General features: G+C 48.1%; 1 protein-coding gene across 1 annotated transcript in view; it reads right to left on the reverse strand.

The window, feature by feature from the left end:
- Positions 1 to 6,238: 6,238 nt before the first annotated feature.
- LOC121817884 (liprin-alpha-1-like) overlaps positions 6,239 to 24,260 on the reverse strand; it is a 43,097-nt gene continuing 25,075 nt past the window's right edge. Inside the window, exons 2-7 of the mRNA XM_042240411.2 lie at positions 17,393 to 17,616; positions 15,400 to 15,622; positions 10,469 to 10,549; positions 9,680 to 9,831; positions 8,666 to 8,838; positions 6,239 to 7,383 (exon numbers count right to left, since the gene is read on the reverse strand). Of these exons, the coding sequence (XP_042096345.1) occupies positions 7,328 to 7,383; positions 8,666 to 8,838; positions 9,680 to 9,831; positions 10,469 to 10,549; positions 15,400 to 15,408 (471 nt within the window). The 5' untranslated portion in view covers positions 15,409 to 15,622; positions 17,393 to 17,616 and the 3' untranslated portion in view covers positions 6,239 to 7,327. The remainder of the gene's footprint in view (positions 7,384 to 8,665; positions 8,839 to 9,679; positions 9,832 to 10,468; positions 10,550 to 15,399; positions 15,623 to 17,392; positions 17,617 to 24,260) is intronic.

Genomic DNA, 24,260 nt, shown 5'->3' on the forward strand with positions numbered 1-24,260 from the left:
CATTGGAGAAGGAAATGGCAACCCACTCCAGTGTTCTTGCCTGGAGAATCCCAGGGACAGGGGAGCCTGATGGGCCTGGTGGGTCTATGGGGTCGCACAGAGTCAGACACGACTGAAGCAACTTAGCAGCCCCAGCTGTTGTGAGGGCATGGCCCAGGGGCCTCCCAAAGGGAATGAATTTTGTCCAAGGAAGCACCTGAGAGGCTGAATCACTGAATCACTGTACACCTTAAACAAACAAATTATTGTAAATCAACAATACCTCAATTTAACGCAAAGATAGTCCCTCATCAAAAATTGTTCCAAATTTTGTAAAGTTTTTCCTTCAATTGTTGGTTTTTAGTATGTGTCTAACTGGTTTGGTGGTGTTTTTTGTGAGGTAGGGATCCAACTGACCTTCCCACATGGATACCAAATTATCCCAATGGGACGATTCCTTTGTCCTTGAATAATTGAATATTTTTAATTTAATTACTGAAATTATTAAATTAAATTATCAATTTAATTATTAAATATTTAATAGCTTTATTACATTATTTTAAATTAATTTATTTTGTTGAGTATATTAATTAAATTATTTATTAAATATTACATTAATATTTAATTTAAATAATATTTCCATTATTGTGCTTGATTTATTCATATTTTCCATTTCTTCCCGGTTCACTCTTAGAAGATTGTACTTTTCTAAGAATTTGTCCATTTGTTCCAGGATACCCATTTTATTGTCATGCAGTTATTTCTAATTGTCTCTTATGACCCTTTCTCTTTCTGTGTTGTCTGTTGTAACGTCTCCTTTTTCATTTCAAGTTGCTTTGTGTCTTCTCCCTGTTTTTCTTGATGAGTCTGGCTAATGATTTGTCAATTTTGTTTATGTTCTCCAAGAGATATCTTATTCCTTTATTGATCTTTGGTAGTGTTTCCTTCATTTCTGTTTATTTCTGCTCTGCTCTTTATGATTTCTTTCCTTCTGCTAACTTTGGAGGTTTTGTGGCCATTTTCTTCTTTTTCTAGGTTCTTTAGGTGTTAGATTAGGTGTTTATTTGATGTTCTTTTCATTTCTTGAGGTAGGCTTCTTGTATTGCTATAAACTTCCCTCTTAGCATTGATTTATTGCATCACATAGGTTTTGGGTTGTCATTTATTCATTGCCATTTGTTTTTAGGTATTTTTAAATGTCCTCTTTGATTTCTTCAGTGACCTGTTTGATTTCTCCATGTGTTTGTGTTTTTTACAACTTTTCCTATAAATGATCCCTATTTCTTTGGAAGGAATGATGCTAAAGCTGAAACACCAGTACTTCGGCCACCTCATGCGAAGAGTTGACTCATTGGAAAAGACGCTGATACTGGGAGGGATTGGGGGCAGGAGGAGAAGGGGATGACAGAGGCTGAGATGGCTGGATGGCATCACTGACTGTATGGACGTGAGTCTGAGTGAACTCCGGGAGTTGGTGATGGACAGGGAGGCCTGGCGTGCTGCGATTCTTGGGGTGGCAAAGAGTCGGACACGACTGAGCGACTGAACTGAACTGAGCTGAATCATGTATCAGTGTGATCAGAAAAGATGCTTGGTGTGATTTCAGTTTCTTAAATTTGGCAAGGCTTGATTTGTGACCCGAGATGTGATCCATTCCCTAGAGTGTTTCATGTGCACTTGAGAAAAAAAAAAAAAATGTATCCTGCTGTTTGGTGGTGGAATATGCTAAAGATATCAAAAGGTCCATCTAGTCTAGTGTGTGATTTAAGGCTTTTGTTTCTATATTCATTTTCTCTGTGGATGATCTGTCCCTTGGTATAAGTGGGGTGTTAAAGTCCCCCAGTATTATTTTCTTCCTGTCGCTTTCCCGTTCTATGGTTGTCTGTGTTTGTCTCCCGTATTCAGGTGCTCCTGTGTTGGATGCGTGTGTCTTATTATTGCAATATTTTCTTCCTGGATTGATCTCTGTATCATTATGTAGTGTCCCTCTTTGTCTCTTGTAATAGTCTTTATTTAAAAGTCTATTTTATCTGATATGAGAATTGCTACTCCAGCTTTCTTTTGATTTCCATTTGCATAGAATCCCTTTTTCCAGGCCCTCAGTTTTAGTCTGTGTGTGTCCCTAGCTCTGAGGTGGATGTATTATCAACAACATTTATATGGGGCTTGTTTTTGTTTCCATTCAGCCAGTCTGTGTTTCAGTTGGACCATTTAATCCATTTATAGGTAAGGGAATTATTGATATGCATGATACTATTATTATTTACTTTATTTTTTTGTTTTTTTTTCCCCATGTCTATTCACTCCCTTCTATTTCCTGCCTACAGAGCATCCTTTAATATTTGTTGTAAAGCTACTTTGGTGGTGCTGAATTTTTTAACTTTTGCTTATTTGTAAAGGTACTGAGTTCTTTGCTTCTGAGTGAGGTCGTAGCTGGTTGGAGTAATCTTGCTGGTAAGTGTTTCCCTTTCATAACTTTATCATGCCACACCCTTCTGGCCTGCAGCGTTTCTTCGGGAAGATCAGCTGTTAAACTCATGGGGATTCCCTTGTTATTTGTGGCTTTTCCCTTTCTGCTTTTAATATTTTCTCTTTTTGCTGAGTTTTTCTTAGTTTGATTAGTATATGTCTTGGCATGTTTCTCCTTTGGTTTACCCTGTGTCGGACTCTCTGTGCTCTTGGACCTGGGTGTGTTTCCTTCCACAATGTTGGGAAATGTTCAGCCATTGTTTCTTCAAGTGAGAGTTTATCTTTCTCTCTCTTCTCCTTGAATTCCTATAATGTGAATGTTAGTCTGCTTGATATCATCCACGAAATGCCTTAAACTATCCTCAATTTTTTGGCTTATTTTTTTCTTTTTGGAGCTCAGATCAGGTGATTTCCACTACTCTGTATTTCTTTTTCTTCTTTTAAATATAAATGTATTTATTTTCATTGGAGGCTGACTGCTTTACAGTGCTGTAGTGGTTCTGCCGCACATTGACATGAATCCGCCGTGGGTGCACTGTGCTCCGCATCCTGACCCCCCGCCCCCTCCCTCCCCGCCCCTCCCTCTGGGTCAGCCGGTGCACCAGCAGGCACTGCTCTGTGTGTCAGCTTACTGATCTGTCCTCTGAATCATCCAATCTGTTGACTCATCTGCTGTATTTTTCATGTCAGTTATTGTATTCTTCCATTATAATCAGTTCTGTTTTATACTTATTGCCTCTTTGTGCAGTTCTCACTCCATTCTGTCATGCTTCCCCTGATAGAAGTAAATGTCTTTTATTCGTTTATTTACTGGGTCCACTGGGTCTTGCTGTGTCATCGGCTTTCTCTAGTTGCATAGAGTGGGGGCTGCCCTCAGTTTTGGTGCATGGGCTTCCCATCGTTCTGGCTTCTCTTGTGGTGGAGCACAGGCTCTAGGGTGCATGAGTTCAACAGCTGTGACCTGCAGCTTTACTTGCCCTGCAGCCTGGGATCTTAGTTCCCAGACCACGGGTTGAACCCTTGTTGGCTACATTGTCAGGAAAATCTTAACAAATGAACCAGCAGGGAAGACCCAGTAAATATCTTTATGACCCTTACTTTGCAGTCATTTGATGTAGATTACTTATCTCCATCTTGTTTAGTTCTTTTCCTGAGTTTATGTCTTAGCTGTTCCTTTAGCCTAGATTCTTTGTCTCTTTATTTTGCCTTTTTGTTTTATGCATTAATATCAGGTAGATGAACTATGTCTCCATGTTGAATAAGTGGATTTTTGTAGAGTGTCTCCTATGCAGCCCAAAGGAACAGTTCCCCCAGGTCACCAGAGACAGGAAATCCAGGGTGTCTCCTGTGCAGGCTGAGTGTGGTGTCCTGTTAGATATACCCGCATTGCTTTGGGCATGCTGGTGGGTCTGGCTGGCCCCCAGTGCAGCTGAATGTGAGCCCCACCTCAACAGTTGCAGATGTACTTCTGGCTGGAGCTGACCTGGAGTGGGAATCACCTTGAGGGGATGCAAGTCACAGCTGAGTCCACCCACTGTGAGTGGTAGGAAAGGAGGCTATTGTGGGGGAATCCACGCCTTTGGGGTGAAGCCATTTTGGAGGAGCATTGTGGGCATGGCTGGGCTGGATATGTCTGTTCCACAGGGAATACAGAGACATAGCAGGGCAAGCAGTGCTAGCAAGGTAAGTGGGGAATGTCAGAAAAGGCTCCTGCTAGCACTGGGATAGCTGGCTACAGGGAGGAGCTTTTTAAATGTCATCAGTGATTTCATCCCTGGAGAAAGTTTCAAGAAATCCTTGACCCTTTGGCTCCTGTCCTAAAATTAGTACATACTTCTCTTTCCCATGTGACCTGTGGCTACATTGAGCGTCATTACTGACAACATTCAGCTTCAGTAAGTTTGGCACTAACCTGTTAAGCATCTGGTCTTGGCTTACCACAGCCCCCTGCTCTCTCCCAGACGTAGCTCTGCTGGTTTCAAACCGAGATATGGGGACTCGTCTTCCTCATTAGGGTCACCAGGGCTCAGGTGCTCAGCATGTCCTCCCAGGGAAGATACCAAGTTGGTGATGTCCCCTCCTAATTCTGGGTCACCCATCAGGAGTATGGGTCCTGACTAGACTCCATCTCTCCCTTCCAATGCATCTCCATATTGTTTTTTCTTTACATCCTTAGTTGTGGAAGAGCTAGTCTGCTAATTTTCAGGTTGGCATCTGGGTTTTCCGTGTGAGGAAGCTCTCAGAATAGAATAGAATAAGTGTCTCAAAAAGAGCCGTTTCAGTTTCTGTGGAAGCTCTCTCCTTGTGTAAGTCAGTGGTTCTCAGAGTGTCATCACTAGACCAGTGTGTTGGCATCACCTGGGAAGTGGTTAAAACTGGAGATTCTCAAGGTCCACCCTGATCTACTGTATGAGACACTCGGAATCATTCCTCCAAGCCTTACACATGCTCAACACTAAATCAACCTGAAACACATCTTGCCCAAGGTTCTGGGACCACTGTGCCCCTTAGCTTTAACCAGCTGCTACTGTTTTGCAATTCTGAGGAATTTTAGGAATTTGGGGGGCATGTTTCACCACTCTCACTTGGAAGGTACTAAGGAATATCTAATAAGTTGGACACGATACTTCTCTCTCGTCACTCACTGTGAGAGTTCTTAGTACATAAAGTAAAACTAAAGGACAATTTGATTGGTTAAGAAAATCCTACATCAGGTTGGAAAGGTGCAGATGCCGCATTAAGATCAAGGTCTTGTACAAGGTTCATGGGAGTACAGGATGTACGGATATTTTGTAAACTTCATGGAAAAGAAACAAGGGAGGGGCAGAGTAGCCACTGGGCTTCAGTGACCCCCTACTGCTTAGCTGGGCACCTTCGTGCAGGTGTGATCACCACTGGACCCTGGGAAGAGCGCTTCACCCCTTGAACTGTGAGGCTCCCCGGCAGGCTGGCCTGGGACCTCCTGGGCACCCTCACCTTCTGCTGCTTCCTGAACTGGCCACGTTTTCTCCCTCTGCCTTCATCTCCTCCGCCTTCATCTCCTCCTCTCTTGTGGGGTTGCCAGTACCTTGTGGTCTGTGCTGGGCCAAGGAAGACTCACCTTTGCCCTTCCGAACTCTACTGGCCGCCTGATGGCACATCATCCTCCCGTGATCGTGACTCTGCCCTGATGGGAGAGCGCTGTGTTCACTCACCACTGATGTACTCTCTTTCAGCTAAAGAAGGAATCTGTTCTAATCATGCCTTGTAGGTGGCTGGATTTACCAAACAGAAATACAGGAATCCCAGTTAAATCTGAATTTTAGGCAAACAGTGAAAACTTTTTTTTTTCTTTTTTTCTTTTTAGTAAAAGTCCATCTCCTGCAATACTTGGGATGTACTTAGACTAAAAACTATTCACTGAAAACCAAATTTAACTAGATGTCTTGTGTTTTACCTGACAGGCTTACTCCCAAGGTAAAGGGGTTCCCATTTTAGCTTCCCATCCTAGGAGTGGCACTTTGTCTTAGAAAGGAATGTATTTAGTCCCTGAGGCGGACCCGAATGATGCACTAGGGAGTGTGCGAGTGCACACTTGTGTGTGGGAGCTGTTCATGTTATGTTATCAACAGCCTATTATTCATATATCCATAGAAACAAAAATGTAGCAAGGGGAGGTGGGAGGGAGAGTCAAGAGGGACTGGACATACGTAACCTACGGGTAATTCAGGCTGATGTATGGCAGAAATCGAGCGATACTGCACAAAATTATCTTTAAGTTAAAAAGAACATAGCATGGTGGTGAGGAAAGTATGAAAAAAAGATTTCTCATAGAGATTTATCCTCACCGCCATGTACATCTGGGAGCAGACTGTCCACCATCATCAGACCTTCCCCCAGCATCAGGCCTTTCCCAAGCATCACGCCCTCCTCCAGCGTCAGACACCTCCTCAGCATCAGGCCTTAGTCCAGCACCAGACCCTAGTCCAGCATCAGGCTCTAGTCCACCGTCACATCCTAGTCCACCCTCAGACCCTCCCGCACCCTCCGACCCTTCCCCAGTATCAGGCCCCTCATCTCCAGTATGAGGTGTGGGAGCCCCACTTGTCTGATGCTCCTGAACACACTCAGGCAGCCCCAGAGCAGCAGGACAATAGCTCTTGCAGGAGGTGCATCTTTAGGAATCACCTGCGGAGCAGCAGCAGCTGGGGTTTGTCCAGGCCAAGGAGAGGCAAAGAGAGGCACTTGTGCAGGAGGCACTGGAGGCTGTGGGCACGTTCCCCAGCTCTGCTTCCTCCCCATGCGGGCTTTGCTCTCCTGCTCCCACGGTGCTGTCCTTCCAGATTCAAGGTCTCCTTGACATCTCAAGCCTAAGTCCTGAGTCGCGTCCCAGTCCAGCGTGGCAGAGGGCTGGGAACACCCAAGCTCAAGGGCTGAAAGGATCCCAGGGCGAGAGCCGGGCCCCAGTGGGTGGCAGGGCAGGGGATGAGGGTGGCAGGGCAGGGGATGAGGGTGGCCGCCCACAGAGGGCCCGAGCAGCACTGGAAGGAGAGCAGTGATGCCTTGGCTCACACGGGGACGCTGCCCGGCCTGGCACTCAGAGATGTTACCGCCAGCAGCTCTAGGGACGTGGGAAGCCCAGTAAGGGACACCACGCCACCCGGGCCATGTGGGTGGGCACTGCTGACCATGGCCTCGGTTTTCAATCCGGTTCCAACTGCCCCTCCAAGGGCGGACGAGCCCCTCTTCCAAATGGCACAGGTGTTTCCTTTATGTGGGTGACCGCATTCCTGCCTGTCTCTGTGGGCGCTGTTGTCGCTCATCCTGTGTCTTTGTCTTTACAACCTGTGCTTGCTGCTCTCCCAGTTTACCTTGGGAGCAGCCCGGATTTTCTGCACTTCTAGTTGTCAGCGTCCACTGGGGCTTTCCAGGTGGTGCCAGGGGTAAAGATCCTGCCTGCCAATGCAACAGATAACAAGAGATGTGGGTTCGATCCCTGGGTCGACAAGATGCCCTGAGGAGGGCATGGCAACCCACTCCAGTATTCTTGCCTGGAGAATCCCATGGACACAGGAGCTAGTGGGCTACAGTCCCCGGGGTCGCAAAGAGTCAGACACGCCTGAAGCAGGGGAGCACACACTCAGGTTTTAGTTCAGTTGCTCAGTTTTGTCCGACTCTGCCACTCCGTGGACTGCAGCACTCCAGGCTTTCCTGTCCTTCACTAGCTCCTGGAGTTTGCTCCAACTCATGTCCATTGAATCATCATGCCACAGAACCGTCTCATTGCTGCTGCATCCACCAGAGAGGTGGCTGGGGCTCGGGAAAGTGCCTGGGCCCGCTGTATGGATGTGAACCAGCCCTCACCGCTCCCTGACTGCGTGACCGAAACTGCGTCCTCCTCTGTAAGTTGGGAGGGGGCAGCACCTGCTTGGTAAGGGGCACACACAGCATCAGTATAGAATCAATGCACCATCCATCTCAGCATTGTATTTATTAATATAGGGATAGCATTTAATAACCTGCTCCTCTTCTCTCTTGCCACTTAACTGTGCTCCAGACCACATCTGCTCCACTTACCCCTGTAAACCCCACACCCAGCACAAACAAGACTCAACACGTTTCTGGCTGAAGAGGCAGGAATATACTGTCCTCAAGGAGATGAAGCCAAGTGAGAGGAGGGCCTAATGATAACTCTGTGTGATGAGGGGACCCCAGGAGGACCTGCGTGGCTGTGGGGTGGGATTGGGGGCATGAGAAGAACCCATGATGAGCTCCTGGGGAAGGTGGCAGGAAGGAGGGCAGGCTGTTCATTGTGGGGTGTCCACAGATTGTATTTCACCCCTGACTGATGAGCACTTAGGCCGTTTCCAAACACGTGTCACTGTTAGGAGGAAACAATCATTGCCCAGCTCCTACTCAATCAATTTCGTAGAATATGTTTCTAGCATTGGAGTACAATCATCTGCTGTATTCATTCCATGCTCCGTTCATCCACCCATCCAACCAGCCATCTCTTCATCCATCCACCCACTCACTAATCCATCCCTCCATCCATCCATCCATCCACTCATTAACTCATCTGATCATCTCAGACCCACTGAGAAGACAGACACCTCCTCCGCTCCGGCTCCCAGGAGGACCCCCAGTGTGAGTGACAGGAGCCTCGTAGGGACAATGGGGGAGACACAGAAGGGACATGCCTGCAAGCCCTCCTCCCTCTGAACAGTGAAGCACCCACCTGGTGCTAACGCCTCTTTGCTGGGGCGTTCAGGCCGGCCCTTTTCCTTCCTATTAAACCAGCGGCGGATGGAGGACGTGATGCCCTTCTCCTTCGGGGCTTTCTGCAGTGAGTCCTGCCTGCTGGTGCTGCTGCTGCGATTGTTCTCGGGGCTGTCCTCAGAGCCTGTCGAGCTTTGGGGAGAGAAAACGACCTTAACGGGCACCCTCATGGAAACACACACCCCTCCACAAGAGCTACTGAGAGAAACGAGCACCCAGCAACACCCGCGCCTCAACCTCGCAGCAGACGGTGGAGTCTCCTTCACCAAACACGCTTCACACGAGCAGTGCAGGCTCCCGGACACAGACAACAGCTCCAGGAAGCTGAGATTCCCTGCCTCGAGCTCTCCCCTGAGGAGGGCTTCACTCCAGGCCAGCTGGTGCAGAGGGCGCCCCGACCCTCCCTCAGGGTCTTTGCTCGGCAGGTGACAACACTCCAGGAGAAGGCGAGCTCCCCTGCTCTGGGCGGTTTCCCCCGCCTCCTGCAGGGTGGCGGGCCCTGGCCGTGGCAGGAGAGTGACGGTCACCATGCAGGGCTGCTGGTCAGGTGACCACACATGCCCTCGATCGCGTGCTGCCTGGCTCAGGACTGGAGCTCAGGTGGTGGTCTAAGTGAGGACAGTGTCAGTCACAGGAGGGGACAGAGTCTCCTGAGAGGAAACCCCTGAGGAAAAGGGAGGGACCCTCAAGAGCGAACCCGAGATGTATGGGGCTGTCACCGTCAGGAACGTGCCCCAGGCCAGGCAGACCTCTCTCAAGAGCAGGAAGAAAGCTCCCACAGGAGTCAATCTCCAGAGAAGGACATTTTCTAAAATCACTGAGGTCACTGAGCTCTTCTTCCCCAGCACCTGAAGTTCACCACTAAAAACAGGCACTGAACCCAATGGTATTCCTTTAAAATCATCCTTGCAACTCTCTCAAGACAAGAGGTGCAGGGCTCCTGAAACTGACAACGTGCACACAGGCCGCTTACTTGTGGGCGTCCCTGATGTCCTCTTGGTTGGCTGTGCGCAGCGACCCCGTGTGCAGGCGGTCCAGCCGAAGGGACCGCGGCGTGGCGGGGGTAGAGGTTTTAGATTTGATAGCAGTCTCGGCATCTCCTACCTCTTCCCGTAAAGCTGGCAGCTGAGGGAGTGACGCAAGTGTAACATTGACTAACAATAGAGTGTTTTGAAAATGGCAATCACAGGATTTACATCATAGCCAGAATCTTATCTGAAAATCTATTAGCTATGCTTTCCCACAATTAAAAAAAAAAAAAAAAAAACCTTGTTCTAGCTTAATGCCACCTTAAGGACTGTCTCGTTCAAGACAAGCGGGGCTATGGGGCAGAGAGAGCATTTGACTGAGTGCAGAGACCCTGGACGGGAGCCTCCCTGCAGCCGGGTTCCGCCCTCCCTGGAATCCAGCGACCGGATGGCCCTTCCACGCAGGACAGCAGAGCGACGCCAGCCCGTGAACCCTGCATCGCATGAACTGCCCTGATGAAAGGACTGTCCTCATCGCCAGATGCTGCTCAGAAGCACCACAGCGAGAGTACGAAACCTCTCAGCAAAGCCGTCCAGACCTTTCTGTTTGAAGGAGAAAAAGATACAGCTTGTGCCACCACCCAAGATCATTTGGAGAGATGATGCAGGTTACTGGATACCATGACAACAAGAGAGACACAGAAAAGGTACCTACACCTCCACGTGAACACCACGCGCCTGGATCACATTTCTCGGTAACAGACAGACTGGGGGCTACCCACTGAAGTACTTACACGCAGTTCGAGGGTCATGCGCTCAGAGCGGTTTCCATAAAGCACCCCCAGGTCTTCACTACGAGATGGTCCTGTATCACCCTAGAGGGTCGGAGGTTCAAAACGGAGGAGATATATGGGTACCTATGGCTGATTCATGTTGGGGTTTGACAGAAAATTCTGTAAAGCAATTAACTTTCAATTAACAAATAAACTAATATAAACACAAAAAGAAGGTGATCTCTCCTGGACTTCCAGCTTTTCTGCTGGTCCTGGGTGTGAGGACAGGAAGGACAGTGTAGGGAACAGATTAACCCCTCAGGGTCCAGACAGGTCTCACTGATACATCTGGGTGTGTGATTAAGCCAGGGGAAGTTTTAGGAGATATGCATGGCATATATTTTTATAAACAATGAGTGCGTTGTTTTAACCAACTAACCTGTGCCTTTTCAGTGGGATTCTGTAAAGTATACTGGTCCCATGCAGCTCCACAGGAGCTTGGTGACAACAAAGTGACTTACTACAAAACACAGCTGAACTCATTTAACAGCAACTGGATAAACTGGGCACCCTCCCCTGCGCTCTAACAAGAACCCTCCGACACCAGAAGGCTACAGAGCCTAGAAATTATCCACATGGAATTGAACAGGGATCAATCTCAAATTCAAATTAAAATAAGCATTTCTAAAGATCAGAAAACAACGAACAGAGCAGGGAAGTGACGCACCTGGGCTGACTATGGACTCAGTGGAGACAAATACCTGCCTCAAGGTCAGGGACCACGCCAGCCCCTTACCCCGGGCCTCCTCCTGAGCAAGGCCTCTGGGTCCGCAGCCTGGCCGCCCTCCGCCAGGATGGGAGCTGCCGCACTGGTGCCCACGTGGCCAGGATGGGCAGCACCGTGTCCACTTAACAGGAGGGCAAAGCAGGCCACAGAGTGGGCGAGTGCCACACCCAGGTCATCAACCCCAGGGGGACCGTGCTGCTCTGCTGTGCCCAGCAGAAGGGCTCCTGGGCACTGAGTGGCCTGAACTGGATCGCGGCCACCCCAGTCCTGCAGAAAGGCCCAGGAGTGCTCGGTCAGCGGGCTGGGAGCAGGAGAGGGACAAGGCAGGCCAGCCCGTGGGGCAGTGGACTCCAACTACAGGGGCTCATCCAAGTGACCCGAGGGGAGAGGCAGCAAGTTCCCTCCTGAGGCTCCCTCCATCAGGGATGCCGTGATGGACACAAGAGCCTCTGGAGGAAAGCGGGCTGGACGGCACCACAGTTAAGTGTCCAGGCTCTGATCAGACCAGTCCACACCGTGCGGCTTGGTATGAGTGCCTGGGCAGGGTGCCCGGCCTCGCTAAGCCTCAGTGTCCATGTCTCCTGAACGGGGATAGCAGCAGCCTGGACCTCACCTGGGGAAGGGATGACAGACACGGAAAGCACCTGCCCGGCGCACAGAGTCTCCTCCACACTGCGACCCACCATCATTAAACTGGCTTCCCGCAAATCTAACATCTATGGCTCTCATTCAGTCATTTCTTATAAGAAAACACTAAGCGGAAATGCCATGGTGCTCCAGAGGTTAAGACTTGGCACGTTCACTGCTGGGACACTGGTCTGATCCCTCGCTGGGGAACTAAGATCCCATAAGCTGTGCAGCATGGCCAAAAAAAATAAGTAAAGAAAATTTAAAAATAATAAATAATACTCTATTATAAACAACCATGAGATGATCAGAAGGCAAACAAGTGGGAGAAAGGCAAACTGTTCCAATTGTCCCAACGAATGACCTATTTCCAACAGAACCATCAACACAGTTTAAGTGGTAGGTGAGTTTCATTACTTCCATTAAAACGTTAGTTATTCACCAGGACATAACCACACGGTGTTCATTCACGTTAAACCAAAACGACTCTTTAATACTTCACAGAGAAAGAAAGGCCTGCTCAGTTACTAAATAGTTTACCTTTCGACGCCGCTTCCTTAAATCATGAGGCTGATAGATGCATGCAAAGAAATGAAGAGAAACCAGATTCACTGCGACTTTGAAGCTAAAATTTCAAGCATCCGAATAGGCAAATACAGGAAAGCAAAAATGAGGGCAAACTTGTAAGTGACATGAAGATTCAGAGAACACGTGACTGGAAACAGATCATTTTTTTGACCACAGAAGTTAAATAAGCTATTCAAGATTTACTAGAGAAACACTAGAAATTATTACTCAGGAAGATACAATTCTATTACATCATCATGATTTATTAAAACACAGGATTCCGTACAACAAAGGCCCTTAACACTTGTCTATTCTCAGGCAAACTTCTGTATAAGTTATTTTCCCTTAATAAAAAACATCTTATACTTCAAATTAGTAAATTAACTGATAAGGAAGTTACCATAATACCTATTTTAACATTGAACAAATCTAACCACCTCTTGGACATTAATGTAAAATCCTGACATAGAAATTTGATTTAAAACTTCTCAAAATAAATTCATTAAAACAGGCTCCCTGTGAAAATATGTAAGAATGAAAGCTAGCATAATAGCAGGTGCCGTCTTTTCATTTTATTAACCGTAAAAGACAGGTTTCTGGAGTCTAATAGAGACGTTAACTGTGCAAAAGCTGATGAGATTTACACTCTTAAATACAAGCACCAACACAGAAAGGATATTGTGTCAGCTCAGTTCAGATCAGTCTCTGTGTCGTGTCCGACTCTTTGCAACCCCATGAATCGCAGCACTCCAGGCCTCCCCATCCATCACCAACTCCTGGAGTTCACCCAAACTCATGTCCACTGAGTCGGTGATGCCATCCAGCCATCTCATCCTCTGTTGTCCTCTTCTCCTCCTGCCCCCAATCCCTCCCAGCATAAGACTCTTTTCCATTGAGTCAACTCTTCACATGAGGTGGCCAGAGTACTGGAGTTTCAGCTTTAGCATCAGTCCTTCCAAGGAACACCCAGGACTGATCTCCTTAAAATGGACTGGTTGCATCTCCTTGCAGTCCAAGGGACTTTCGAGAGTCTTCTCCAACACCACAGCTCAAAAGCATCAATTCTTCGGCGCTCACCTTTCTTCACAGTCCAACTTCCATGTCCGTACATGACCACTGGAAAAACCATAGCCTTGACTAGATGGACATTTGTTGGCAAAGGAATCTCTCTGCTTTTCAATATGCTATCTAGCTTGGTCATAATTTTCCTTCCAAGGAATAAGCGTCTTAATTTCATGGCTGCAATCACCACCTGCAGTGATTTTGGAGCCCCCAAAAATAAACTCTGACACTGTTTCCATTGTTTCCCCATCAATTTCCCATGAAATGATTGGACCAGATGCCATGATCCTCGTTTTCTGAATGGTGAGCTTTAAGCCAACTTTTTCACTCTCCTCTTTCACTTTCATCAAGAGGCTTTTTGTTCCTCTTCGCTTCTGCCAGAAGGGTGGTGTCATCTGCATATCTAAAGTCCATTAATTCTACACTTAAGAGGATCATTTCTTTATGTAAGCACAATCTCATTTATGAATTATACATGATATGCCGTTTAGGATCCATCTACATTATGCTTGTAACTGCATGCTGCTGCTGCTGCTAAGTTGCTTCAATCGTATGTGACTCTGTGCGACCCCATGGACTGCAGCCTACCATGCTCCTCTGTCCATGGGAGTTTCAAGCAAGAATACTGGAGTGGGTTGCCATTGCCTTCTCCTGGAACTGCATAGTGATTCACCAATTCAACTTACTGCTATGGGGAAAAACACCGTTTAATGAGACATGAAGACAAAGCACAGACCCGACTAAGGGCACACACGCTGTGGACCACAGCACGGCCATGACCAGAGCAAGTGGGGGTACGGGGGAGGGGAGATGGATGGGAAACTACAGCTTCGGGGGCGGGGGAGGGGTCTGGATTGATGACAACCAAGCAGACAACAGGATGAGACAGGAAATCTAAACCAATGATGAAAGCAGACAGACTACCAGAGAACTCCAACAGCAAGGAAAACATACAGAACTGTTCTGCAACAAATATTCGGAAAGAAATAAAGCATCAGATCACAGAGAAATCCTCAAAGAATTTTAAATAGCAACTAATTAGCCAATGATGCAAATTATAAAAACGGCGTGTCAAAAGACCACAAAATGGACTAGTTCCCACTTCACAGGCCGCTAAAAGGATTCACAGTTAATTTAATGATAACCTGACTAACAATGCAGCTAACATGAAATGGGTGGTCACAGAAGAATGTGATAATACATGTCCAGTTACAAAGCAGAGTGTTGTACACGTGATTTCATGGGATAACAATGCACTCACAAAACCCAAGCTAAACACGCAAGAAAGCTGGAACATGTGCTTTGGAGCTGCACACTCTGTCACCAGCAGCCCTAGGTCGTCATCCCATTTTTAGACTCATAAAAGTGAGGCAGCCCAACCTCTTCCCTGGGGCCCTGGGGCACCAGGCTCTTAACCTGGTTTCACACGCAGAGCTGGCCTGAGCCCGTGGCCGGGTCCATCTGCAAGCAGACCATGGACATTCTTGGTTTTGTTCCCACCGCATGCCCTGCACCCTGCAGCCAGGCAGCCCCAATGGAACATGTGCTGCACGGCTTTCCCACGCCATGAGGGCTGCCTATGGTTACTTTCACGAAGCTGTCTGCTCCCTGAGAACAGAAACTTCCCTGCAGCTGCTGTGCCCAGCACAGGCCAGGCCCAACGTTACAGAGGTAGGCTCTGGCTGAGTTCATGATGATGTGCTAAGCCTGTGATCCAAATATCAAGACTATGTCACTGTGCCATTGTGCAATGATTAAAGACTAGGCAGTTTAAAAACGTGTAGACCTCTGAGTGTAGCAAATGTACCCGATTTTCTTCTAAGTAAAAAGAGAAAAACCAAAAAACAAACAAAATAAAGAAAACCCATGTCCTGGGGGAAGGATGGGCAGGGAGGAGGCAGACACATACCACAGTCATGATGCCCAGCCGGTCTCCCTCCTGCACTGGGCGGTGCCGCCTCCTTCTGGGCTTGGGCAGGAGCGGGCAGGAGCCGGCATCTGAGGAGCGGGCAAGCAGGTTGAGGGAGCTCACCAATTTACAACGACAGAGGCTGCCTAAGCTCCCCCTGCCCTCCCTGCTCTCAGTGTCCTCGGCCCAGTGCTCCGTTTTCTCCTTCTCTTCTTCCACCAACCTAAAATAGAATAAAACCCGTCACCTGCCCTTGTCAGCAGAGAAACGTGTCTGGACAACAAATTGGGCTGGCATTCTGTGTCATGATTAGCAAATTCCAGAAACAGTTGCTCAATTAACATCTCAAGTAAAAGGTTCGACTTTTCCTCTTTTGAATATTCTCAAACTTAGAATAACTTAGCATTGAGTCTTACAAACTGGTCCCTGATCATTCACTCTTCATTTCATGTCTCTCCTCTAACATTCTGAAGGGGCCCTGGTGGCGACGCTCTTCCTGTGAGGAGATCCTTGGTGTTGACAACCTTTACCTCCCTGCTCTCAGGGCAGAGATACATGTCAGTGCCGCAAGTCTTTTCCACTGGGAATCGGGAACTCGGTACACTCAAAACAGCAATTCACGAACAAGCTGGAGTTTCTAATCACAAGTCTACAGACCAGATGAAGTGCTGAGTTGATCTTTCTTTTTTTTTTTTTTTTTATGTAAGGTTGAATATGTACACACGCATCCCTTGAGGAAGTTCTGCACCAGCTTTGTGTGAGTTTCTGGATTCAGGTCAATGTGCTGCATTAACCTACAATTCACAGTTTCTGCTCTTCTCCCCTAATGTGTTGTGGATGATTTTATATAGCAGTTTAAATACACGAGGATGCAAATAAAATGATTTTCAAATTAAAATAAAACATTCTTATAGGAAGTAAACTCTCCAGCTTCACTTCCACGTATACAACTTGAAAGATTTTCCCTGTTGATAACAAGTTGATGGACAGAATGTACCATTTACATCAAGTCAACTTGTCACATAAGGAAAAATCACTTTTACATGACAACTTGCTGTAAAAACAAAAATATTAATACATAACCGTTCCACATTTCCTGAGGAGACATGGAAAGACCATGCTTCTGATCTCGTCTGTGCTCAAACATGGCCCACAAAACGGTCTGTCTCGCCGTCAAATGGGCAGGCGGCACCACCTGCGTTTGCTGGTTGTCCCGTTCGCCCCCTGCCTTTCTCCCTGCCCCCCACAATCGGTGGACAGGAATGGGCACCTCGGCCTGGGCTGACGTGATGAGAACAGTCTGAGCAGCAGTCTCTGCCTGGTCCTGTGCAGGGTCACCGGCCTGCGGCCACTCTGAACATGGACTCAGGACACGGGCATAGCTGTGTGGGTGTGGCACCAGGCAGGCCTCGGGGCCCCCAGCCACCCGGCTGCACCCAGACCCAAGGGCCCCTGCTCACCACGAGGCAGGCCTTTGGATTCTATCCCGTTTTGTACATTGTCATCATTGCCAAGATGGTGTCTAAAGAAAACATCTTACATATACTGATGAGATGAGAATAACTCAAACACATGTCCTTGGACCACTGTCTTACAACAAGCCAATCTTCACACCGTTTATTAAGTGAAAAATGAAAATGCACATCTGAGTGAGAATTTGCCAACCCCCAAACCTGAGCTTTTCTGTTCCAGGTGGCCTTTCACCAGAAATTGGTGGGCTCTGAGGACACAGGAGGGTGCTCGGGCCACAGCGGACACTGCCTCGGCACCTCACCCACCTTGGGGCTCAGAGCTGAGGGGGGACACCCCAAAACGCCTTGGACAGAACCCCCCGGCTGACTGAGCTCTATCATCAAGGGCAATCTCAAAACTGAAAATTCTTGAAGCAGACCTGAGGTCAGGTTTCTTACTATGGAACACTCAGACTTCCCTAGGAGAAGGCAGCTCCTCAGAGAAATTGAGTTTCCGGGGAGCTGAGTTCGGGATCACCCACCTGATCTCTTCGTTGATGGCGTCCAGCTGCTCCTGCAGCCTCACACTCTGAGTCTTGGCATCGGCCTGCCCGCTGGGCGACAGCTGAGTGGCTGAGCTGAAGAGGGTAACCCTGTGGCCCTTGCCGTCAGACACGCCCTCATCACTCTGGAACACTTGGGCCACGTCCCCCAGCACGCTGGCTTTCTGCACACGCTCCCAGTCCTGCTCCTTCGCGGTCTGCACCTGGGCATGAGAGGACCACGTCTCGTCAGCGACATTCAGGGAAGCTCAAGTTTATCAGGAACTGAACCCAATTTTACTTGGAGGCCCTGACTCTGGAGAAATGTGGATAAACCAAAAAATGGAATCAGACTAAACAAATAAGTAAAGACAGCAAAACCCCACCTGGATAAACTCAACTCGAAACTGAAAACACAACATAAAAAGAAAATACATGGGGATGCTATCCATCCCGAATACCACCAGGTGATTAGAGTCAGAATTTGTCTTCTCCTGGACAAAGGGGTACTGAAGACATCCTGCAGCTCTGAGCCACAAGGCTAGCTTACTAAGCATTAAATAACCCAGGTGGGTGGGTCCTCAATCAGAAAGAGAAAGAACACCTGATGCCCACCACTACAGCCTTCATTCTTTTTTAAATGAAAGGATTCAAAGGACAAACCCTTAACTGAAATTCCAGGATGACTGATCAAGCTTACCTCTTTATGTGTGGCACCTAATTCGAGTGTACGCGTAACCACACTCTCAACTCAAATCAAAGGGGCCGAGTCACTGTGTGTTGCTGTGTGTATGTGCGTTAGTACACTCTTAGTGTATACTCACCCTCATACGTGGATACTGTGATAGAATACCGTTAACGTCTCTCACTGATCTTAACGTCAAGAAAATCTTCTTGCTAACAGCTTTAAATTCTAAGCTTGAGAGAACAAAATGTTATCCTAAATTAATTCTATTACCCAGTTTTTCACTGCAAGTTGATATACAAAATATAATACATCTTGAGACATTCATGCCAACTAATACTTTTTAACTGGGGTCTTCCCAGATGGCTCAGTGGTAAAGAATCTGCCTGCCAATGCAAGAGGGCAGGATCGATCCCTGGGTCGGGAAGATTCCATGGAGTGGAAAATGGCCACCCACTCCAGGATTCATGCCTGGGAAGCCCCATGAACAGAGGAGCGTGGTGGGCTACAGTCCACAGAGTTGCAAAGATTCAGACATGACTGAGCATGTACGCAGGCAACGCTTTTTAACCATATAAAACTCTGACTTCTTACAGAAAAAAAAAAATGTATATACAAGAATTCAAGAAGCTCAAAAGTCAACTAGTTACATAAATAAGTGCATCACCCACTGAACAAGGCAGCAAGTGTACAAATCCAGGACGGCCGGGGGGCTGGTACCTTCTCATCCAGGGCCTTGTGGTGCTCAAAGAGCAATCTCAGTGCCCTGAGCACCTCCACCTTGCTGGTCATGCTGGCTGGGGACTGTGCCTGCCGCCTGCCCACCATCAACTGGAAGGATGGCTGGTACTGGGAAACCAGGAACTCCAGGTGGTGCAACAGCAGCTGCAGGGTGGGGCCAAAGGAGCACCTTTAACCTCCTGCTCGAATTCAGGCCCGATAACTCCTCTCAGCCTCACGCTATAGCCAGAAACATGCTAAGACACGTCGGAATCCAGCCAGTTTGGTCGAAATTTAGAGTGGACTTCCCCAGGGGCCCAGCAGTTAAGACTCCACACTTCTGCAGGGGTCACGGGTTTTAATCCCTGGTTGGGGAACTAAGATCCCACACAAAGTGTAGTGTGGACAAAAATCTAAGTGACGAGCACTCCCCCCTCAAATGTACTAAAATTACATTGTCTCATCATAAATTTGAAACAAGGTATGAGAACCCCAAACTGATCCACCCAGGTCTGCTCAGTGGGAAGATGTGAAAAACGACTTGAAAATCAGACAGAGGTTAAGGACAGCAACACGGAGGCTAGCGGTGACCCACACGGGGCAAATGTCAACACGTGAGAATCCCCATTCTGACCCTGGTGTTGTTGATTTCGGCCTTGAGCACTGATATTTCTTCTTCTCGTCTCTGAAGATGCTCCCTAAGTATTTGTATATTCTTCTCCTAATAAACAAAGAAATGAGAAACTAAATGCAAACATAATTTAAAAAGACAGTGAGACTGTCAAGACTGGCCCTGTCAAGTCTCTCCAGGCTCCACATAAAGGCTCTCCTAGCCCCTCCAGAAAAGAGGGGCTCCACTGACCCCAAGACCACACAGACCACTACAATTCAGACCGGCCTTCAGCCTCCCCCTCGACCTGGCAGGCACACGGTAGGGGAGAACCCGGAATCCAAGCCTGCCTTCTCCCCAGGACGTCTGAGAAGCTTTCCAAAAGATAAACCTAACAACAAAGTGGATAAAGAGATTCTTAAAGACACACAGACCAGTGACCTAGAGCCACTGGGGAGAAGGAAGAAAAAAGGGAAGCCACCAGGCTTTGGAGTGTTCCTCTGGGAAAAAGGCAGATGGCACCCCAAGGCCATCTGTTAGCCTGACTCCACGGAAGCCACCCAGTCATTCAATCCACTGGTTAAAATGTAAAATTGATGTTATATGTATTTTGCCACAATTTGCGTGCACGCGGGGCCATCCACGTGGTGAACTTGCTCAAACTGAACCACAGGTTCCTCTATTTTTCTTTGCAGAAATTAAAAAAATCCCCTACTACATACTGAATGTTCAGCACCCAGAACAGTGCCCAGCACTTGTAAGAGGCATGTAGTAGACATGTGTAGCTATGAGGGTGTATGTCAGACACGGAAGCAGTAGGTACCCGTGATTAAAATACTGGACTCACTGCTCTGTGCTTTGGAAGAAGGGAGACGTTAAGGGGCTTAGCGTTTCTTCGTCAAGGAGTGACTCGATAGCTCAGTCCACGTGCCCCAGAGACTCCTCCAGCCAGTGTTTCCCTTCTTGTGGGGCCCCCGCCCACCCTCCACGCAGCACCTGCACAGCGTCTTACAAGGTAAACTGCGGGGGTCAACGCTGGGCACTAAGGCCAAAGCGCCCTGGCTGACAGGGCCCACAGCCATGCTAATGGACGGGCCCAGCGGCGGGCTGCTCTCACCTCAGGCCCTTCTTCCAGGACTTGGGCGGAGGCCAGGTTCTTTCTTGTCTTGGGCTGTGCCTTGGGGTTGCAGCACTGGAATAACGCCCACAGGTGGGCCCTTCGGCGACCCATCCTCGCGGATGGGGGCAGCCCCCCACTCGGGGGCAACTGTTGTTTCAAGGTAGGATACCTCGGCTCCCGGGCTAGTACCACCGATCTCACACTACGACCACCGCTCTCACCCATACTGCTCTCACACACCACTCTCACACACGCCGTTCTCACACTAGCATCACTGCTCTCACACTATGACCACCCACACCGCTGTCCCAAAGAGAAATGGCACCAAGGCTCTGCCTCCAGCACGTCTCCCAGGAGCCCGGAACCGGAACCCGCTCAGTCACAAGGGGCTCCGTGGTAACAGGGGGGCTGGGCTCAGGCCCACCATCAAGGGTGCAGAGAGGGGGGAGGGGCTGCCAGAAAGACGACAGGGGATTGTGGGGTGCGGGAGAAGCAAGGCCATGCCCACGGCTCAGGCCCCCTGTCAAATATGACCCTGCAAGGTACTGGGTCACAGTCAAACCGACCAGTATAAACTGCTTCAGAAACCACCACCCCTGGGAATGAACACGTCTTCTAAGTGGGCTTCTGCCCCCAATAAACCCCAAACAACCCTCCAGTGAGGCTACTGAAAGGCACCCCTGAAGTCAAGGGTGTCCCCAGAATCCACCCGGCTGAGGAGGACTCACCACACTAGCTGCCCCTCACTCACACTGAGCTCGGTCCTCCCTGTCAGACTCCCTCACTCGAGCTCAGCAAGGGCTTGACCAACCTCTCTCCAGGCACCTAAAATGAACCCATAGTTGGTACAGGGGTTCATTCAACCTGCTGCAAATTCATCCTCTAAACTTTGATCCTGGGCTGCCAGACGACTCTGCCCCGTGGGGGCTGCACAGTGGAGGTTCAGGGGTGTCCCTGCCTCGAGCCGCGATAGCCAGTGCCTCCCAGGCCCCACCAGGTGCTCCCCACCCTCCGCCCCTGAGTCTCCCACCCCTCTCCTGGAGCCACTCCCACCCTTGAGGCTCTCCACTCACCAGGGCACAGGCCCCACTGCTCCTGGCTCAGCCCAGACCTCTGCTGTCACTTGAAGGCGTCGGTCCCCAGGGTGCTTGGGGTCCTATATCCACTCATCTCAGTGATTACACACTCTGGGAGAGACAGAGTGCAGTTTGGGGTCCCGCCCGCAGTTCACCCTGAACATGTTCTGTTTTTGGCTTATCTAGTGGAGTTCTCTGAGATGTGTTTTTAAAACCTCAACTGTTGCTTTCAAAAACACCATAAACTCTCTGTGCTCAACTTTAAGAATAAAACCTTCAGTTTCAACCTTAAAGTGAAACTGGAGGGAGGACTAAAAGCAGTCATTTTTTCAAACTGAAAAAGAAAACCCACATGTGACCATGTCCCAGAACACAGGTCACGTCACCCCTCCCTCCTCAGCCTTCTCCTCCACCACCATCAGCCTGGCATCGCAAGGCCTGCCCTGACCCGGCAGGGACAAGGGAAGAGGGCAGACTGGCTCCTCTGTCTCCAGGCCACGTGGGCCACTTGCTCCACCTCCTTCCCAAGTTCACGTGGCACTGAAACAGCCCGGGCAAGCTGGGGGTTCTGATCAGAAACACAACCGTGGGTACCAAGCAAGGACCCCTGGTTCTTGTTTTCCCGGTATCAAATAACCTTGATCAATACAATTGCTAGGCCTGTTACATGTGGCTTCAGATGACAGAAGACCCCCAGGGAGTTCCCACTTCCAGTGACAGATGCAAACATCTTGTAGGTCAGCCTACCAAGAGCTAGAAAAGCGAAATACGGTTTAAAAGAGGTCCTTAGGCAGACACAATCTAAGATTTCAAACAAAAGGGAAGCACAGTGAGGGAGCTGGAGACTGAGAGGCCCGCTCCTTCCCTCGGGGCATCTGAGCAAAGTCCACTCTGCGAAGAAAAGACAGGGAAAAAGTCAAGCAGAGGGGGCTGGCTAACACAGCTCTGGACGGTTTCCTTGGGCTGGGAGACAAAAATTGGCGGGCAGGCCTGAAGAGTCAGTCCGGATGTCAGAAAACGTACCCAACACTCTGCCCAAACCGGCTGAGCGCTGAGTATCAGTCACCTCGTGGTGTTCAGGAGACAGTCGGTGGGCTTCAGAACATGCTGAGAAGGGAGGCACCCCAGGCTTCCAGATCGAGACGCTGGAAAGCTCCTCCGTGGGGTCGCGGGAGAAGGTGGGTGAAGGCTGCTGAGACTGAGCTTACAAGGACCCCCCAGCCTCAAGTCCCTCAGGCCCTGAGTGAACAGACAGCTCTGTCCCCACTGGAGGTCTGCATCAGAGGAAACTCTGGAGAAGGCAGCATCACTCAGAACCTCTAGGGTTTTCCAAACAATGTCCAACAGGCAACCAAAAGAGCACAAGAGGGTGTAACAACAAACAGGACCAAGAGAAAAGGAACTGAACCAGATCCAGAGGCATCAGGTGTATATCAGCATATCAGAGTATGCTAGAGGTATCAGATGAAAACGTCACCAGTTCGAAAATATACTTGACAAAAGGAAACATTTCTGAGAATCAAAACCGACTCTAGAACTTTACAATAACAGTGACTGAATTTAAGAACTCAGTCTCTGGGCTTAACATCAGATTGGACGTAGCTGAGGAGAGGATCAGTGAACTGAAAGATCAATCATTTAAAATATATATATATATATGAGGGAAAAAGTATAGAATATATTGAAGGAGCCTGTCGTTACACTACGTTATTAAAAACTATCAATGGGGACGTTCATGGTGGAGAAAAGACAGAAAGGGGAATAAGAAATGCCTCCAGGGGTTGAAACTAAAGAGCCTCTTAATGAAAGTGAAAGGGGAGAGTGTAAAAGCTGGCATAAAACTCAACATTCAAAACATGAAGATCATGGCATCCAGCGCCATCACCTCGTGGCAAATAAATGGGGAAACAGTGGAAACAGTGACAAACTTTATTTTCTAGGGCTCCAAAACTACTGCAGATGGTGAAATTAAAAGATCCTTGCTGCTTGGAAGGAAAGCTATGACAAACCTAGACAGCATATTAAAAAGCAGAGACATAACTTTGCCAACAAAGATTCATTTAGAATCATATGAGAATCATATGAGAATTTACACACAATTAGAGCTAGCAGAAGAGTTCAGCAGGGATGCTCAAGATAAGGTCAACATATAAAACTCAGTGGCATTCTTGGAGACCAGCAATAACCAACTAGAAAGGATCTCATTCACAATTGAAACAAACACTGTAAGGTACCTAGGAACAAATTAATGAATACACACATAAAGAAACAAAAAGATAGTAAAACTCAGTATCACAAAGACAGAAATTTCCCCTGCATTCAGTTAAAACCTAAAACAATTTCAACAAAATACAAACTGTTTCTCATGAAGAAATTATTCTAAAATTCAAACAGAAGAGTGCCAGGAACAGTTAAAATAATTTTGAAGACGCATAAGGTAGAGGAAATGTGGGATTGAAACAAGGTTGTTCAAACAGAGCAGTAAATAAGGGAGCCTAAAAATGGAACTTGTATATTACAGTAATGCAGCACCATTTATATGAAAAACTAAAATTGTACTCATAACATAGATAAAAATGAATTTCAAGAGATTAGAGTCGTAAATTAAAAGATCAAATTGAAAAAACTGCTGGAAAAAAACGGCAGACCATTTTGAT

The sequence above is a fragment of the Ovis aries genome, chromosome 24, assembly GCF_016772045.2.
Source record: "Ovis aries strain OAR_USU_Benz2616 breed Rambouillet chromosome 24, ARS-UI_Ramb_v3.0, whole genome shotgun sequence".
Classification (NCBI taxonomy): domain Eukaryota; kingdom Metazoa; phylum Chordata; class Mammalia; order Artiodactyla; family Bovidae; genus Ovis; species Ovis aries.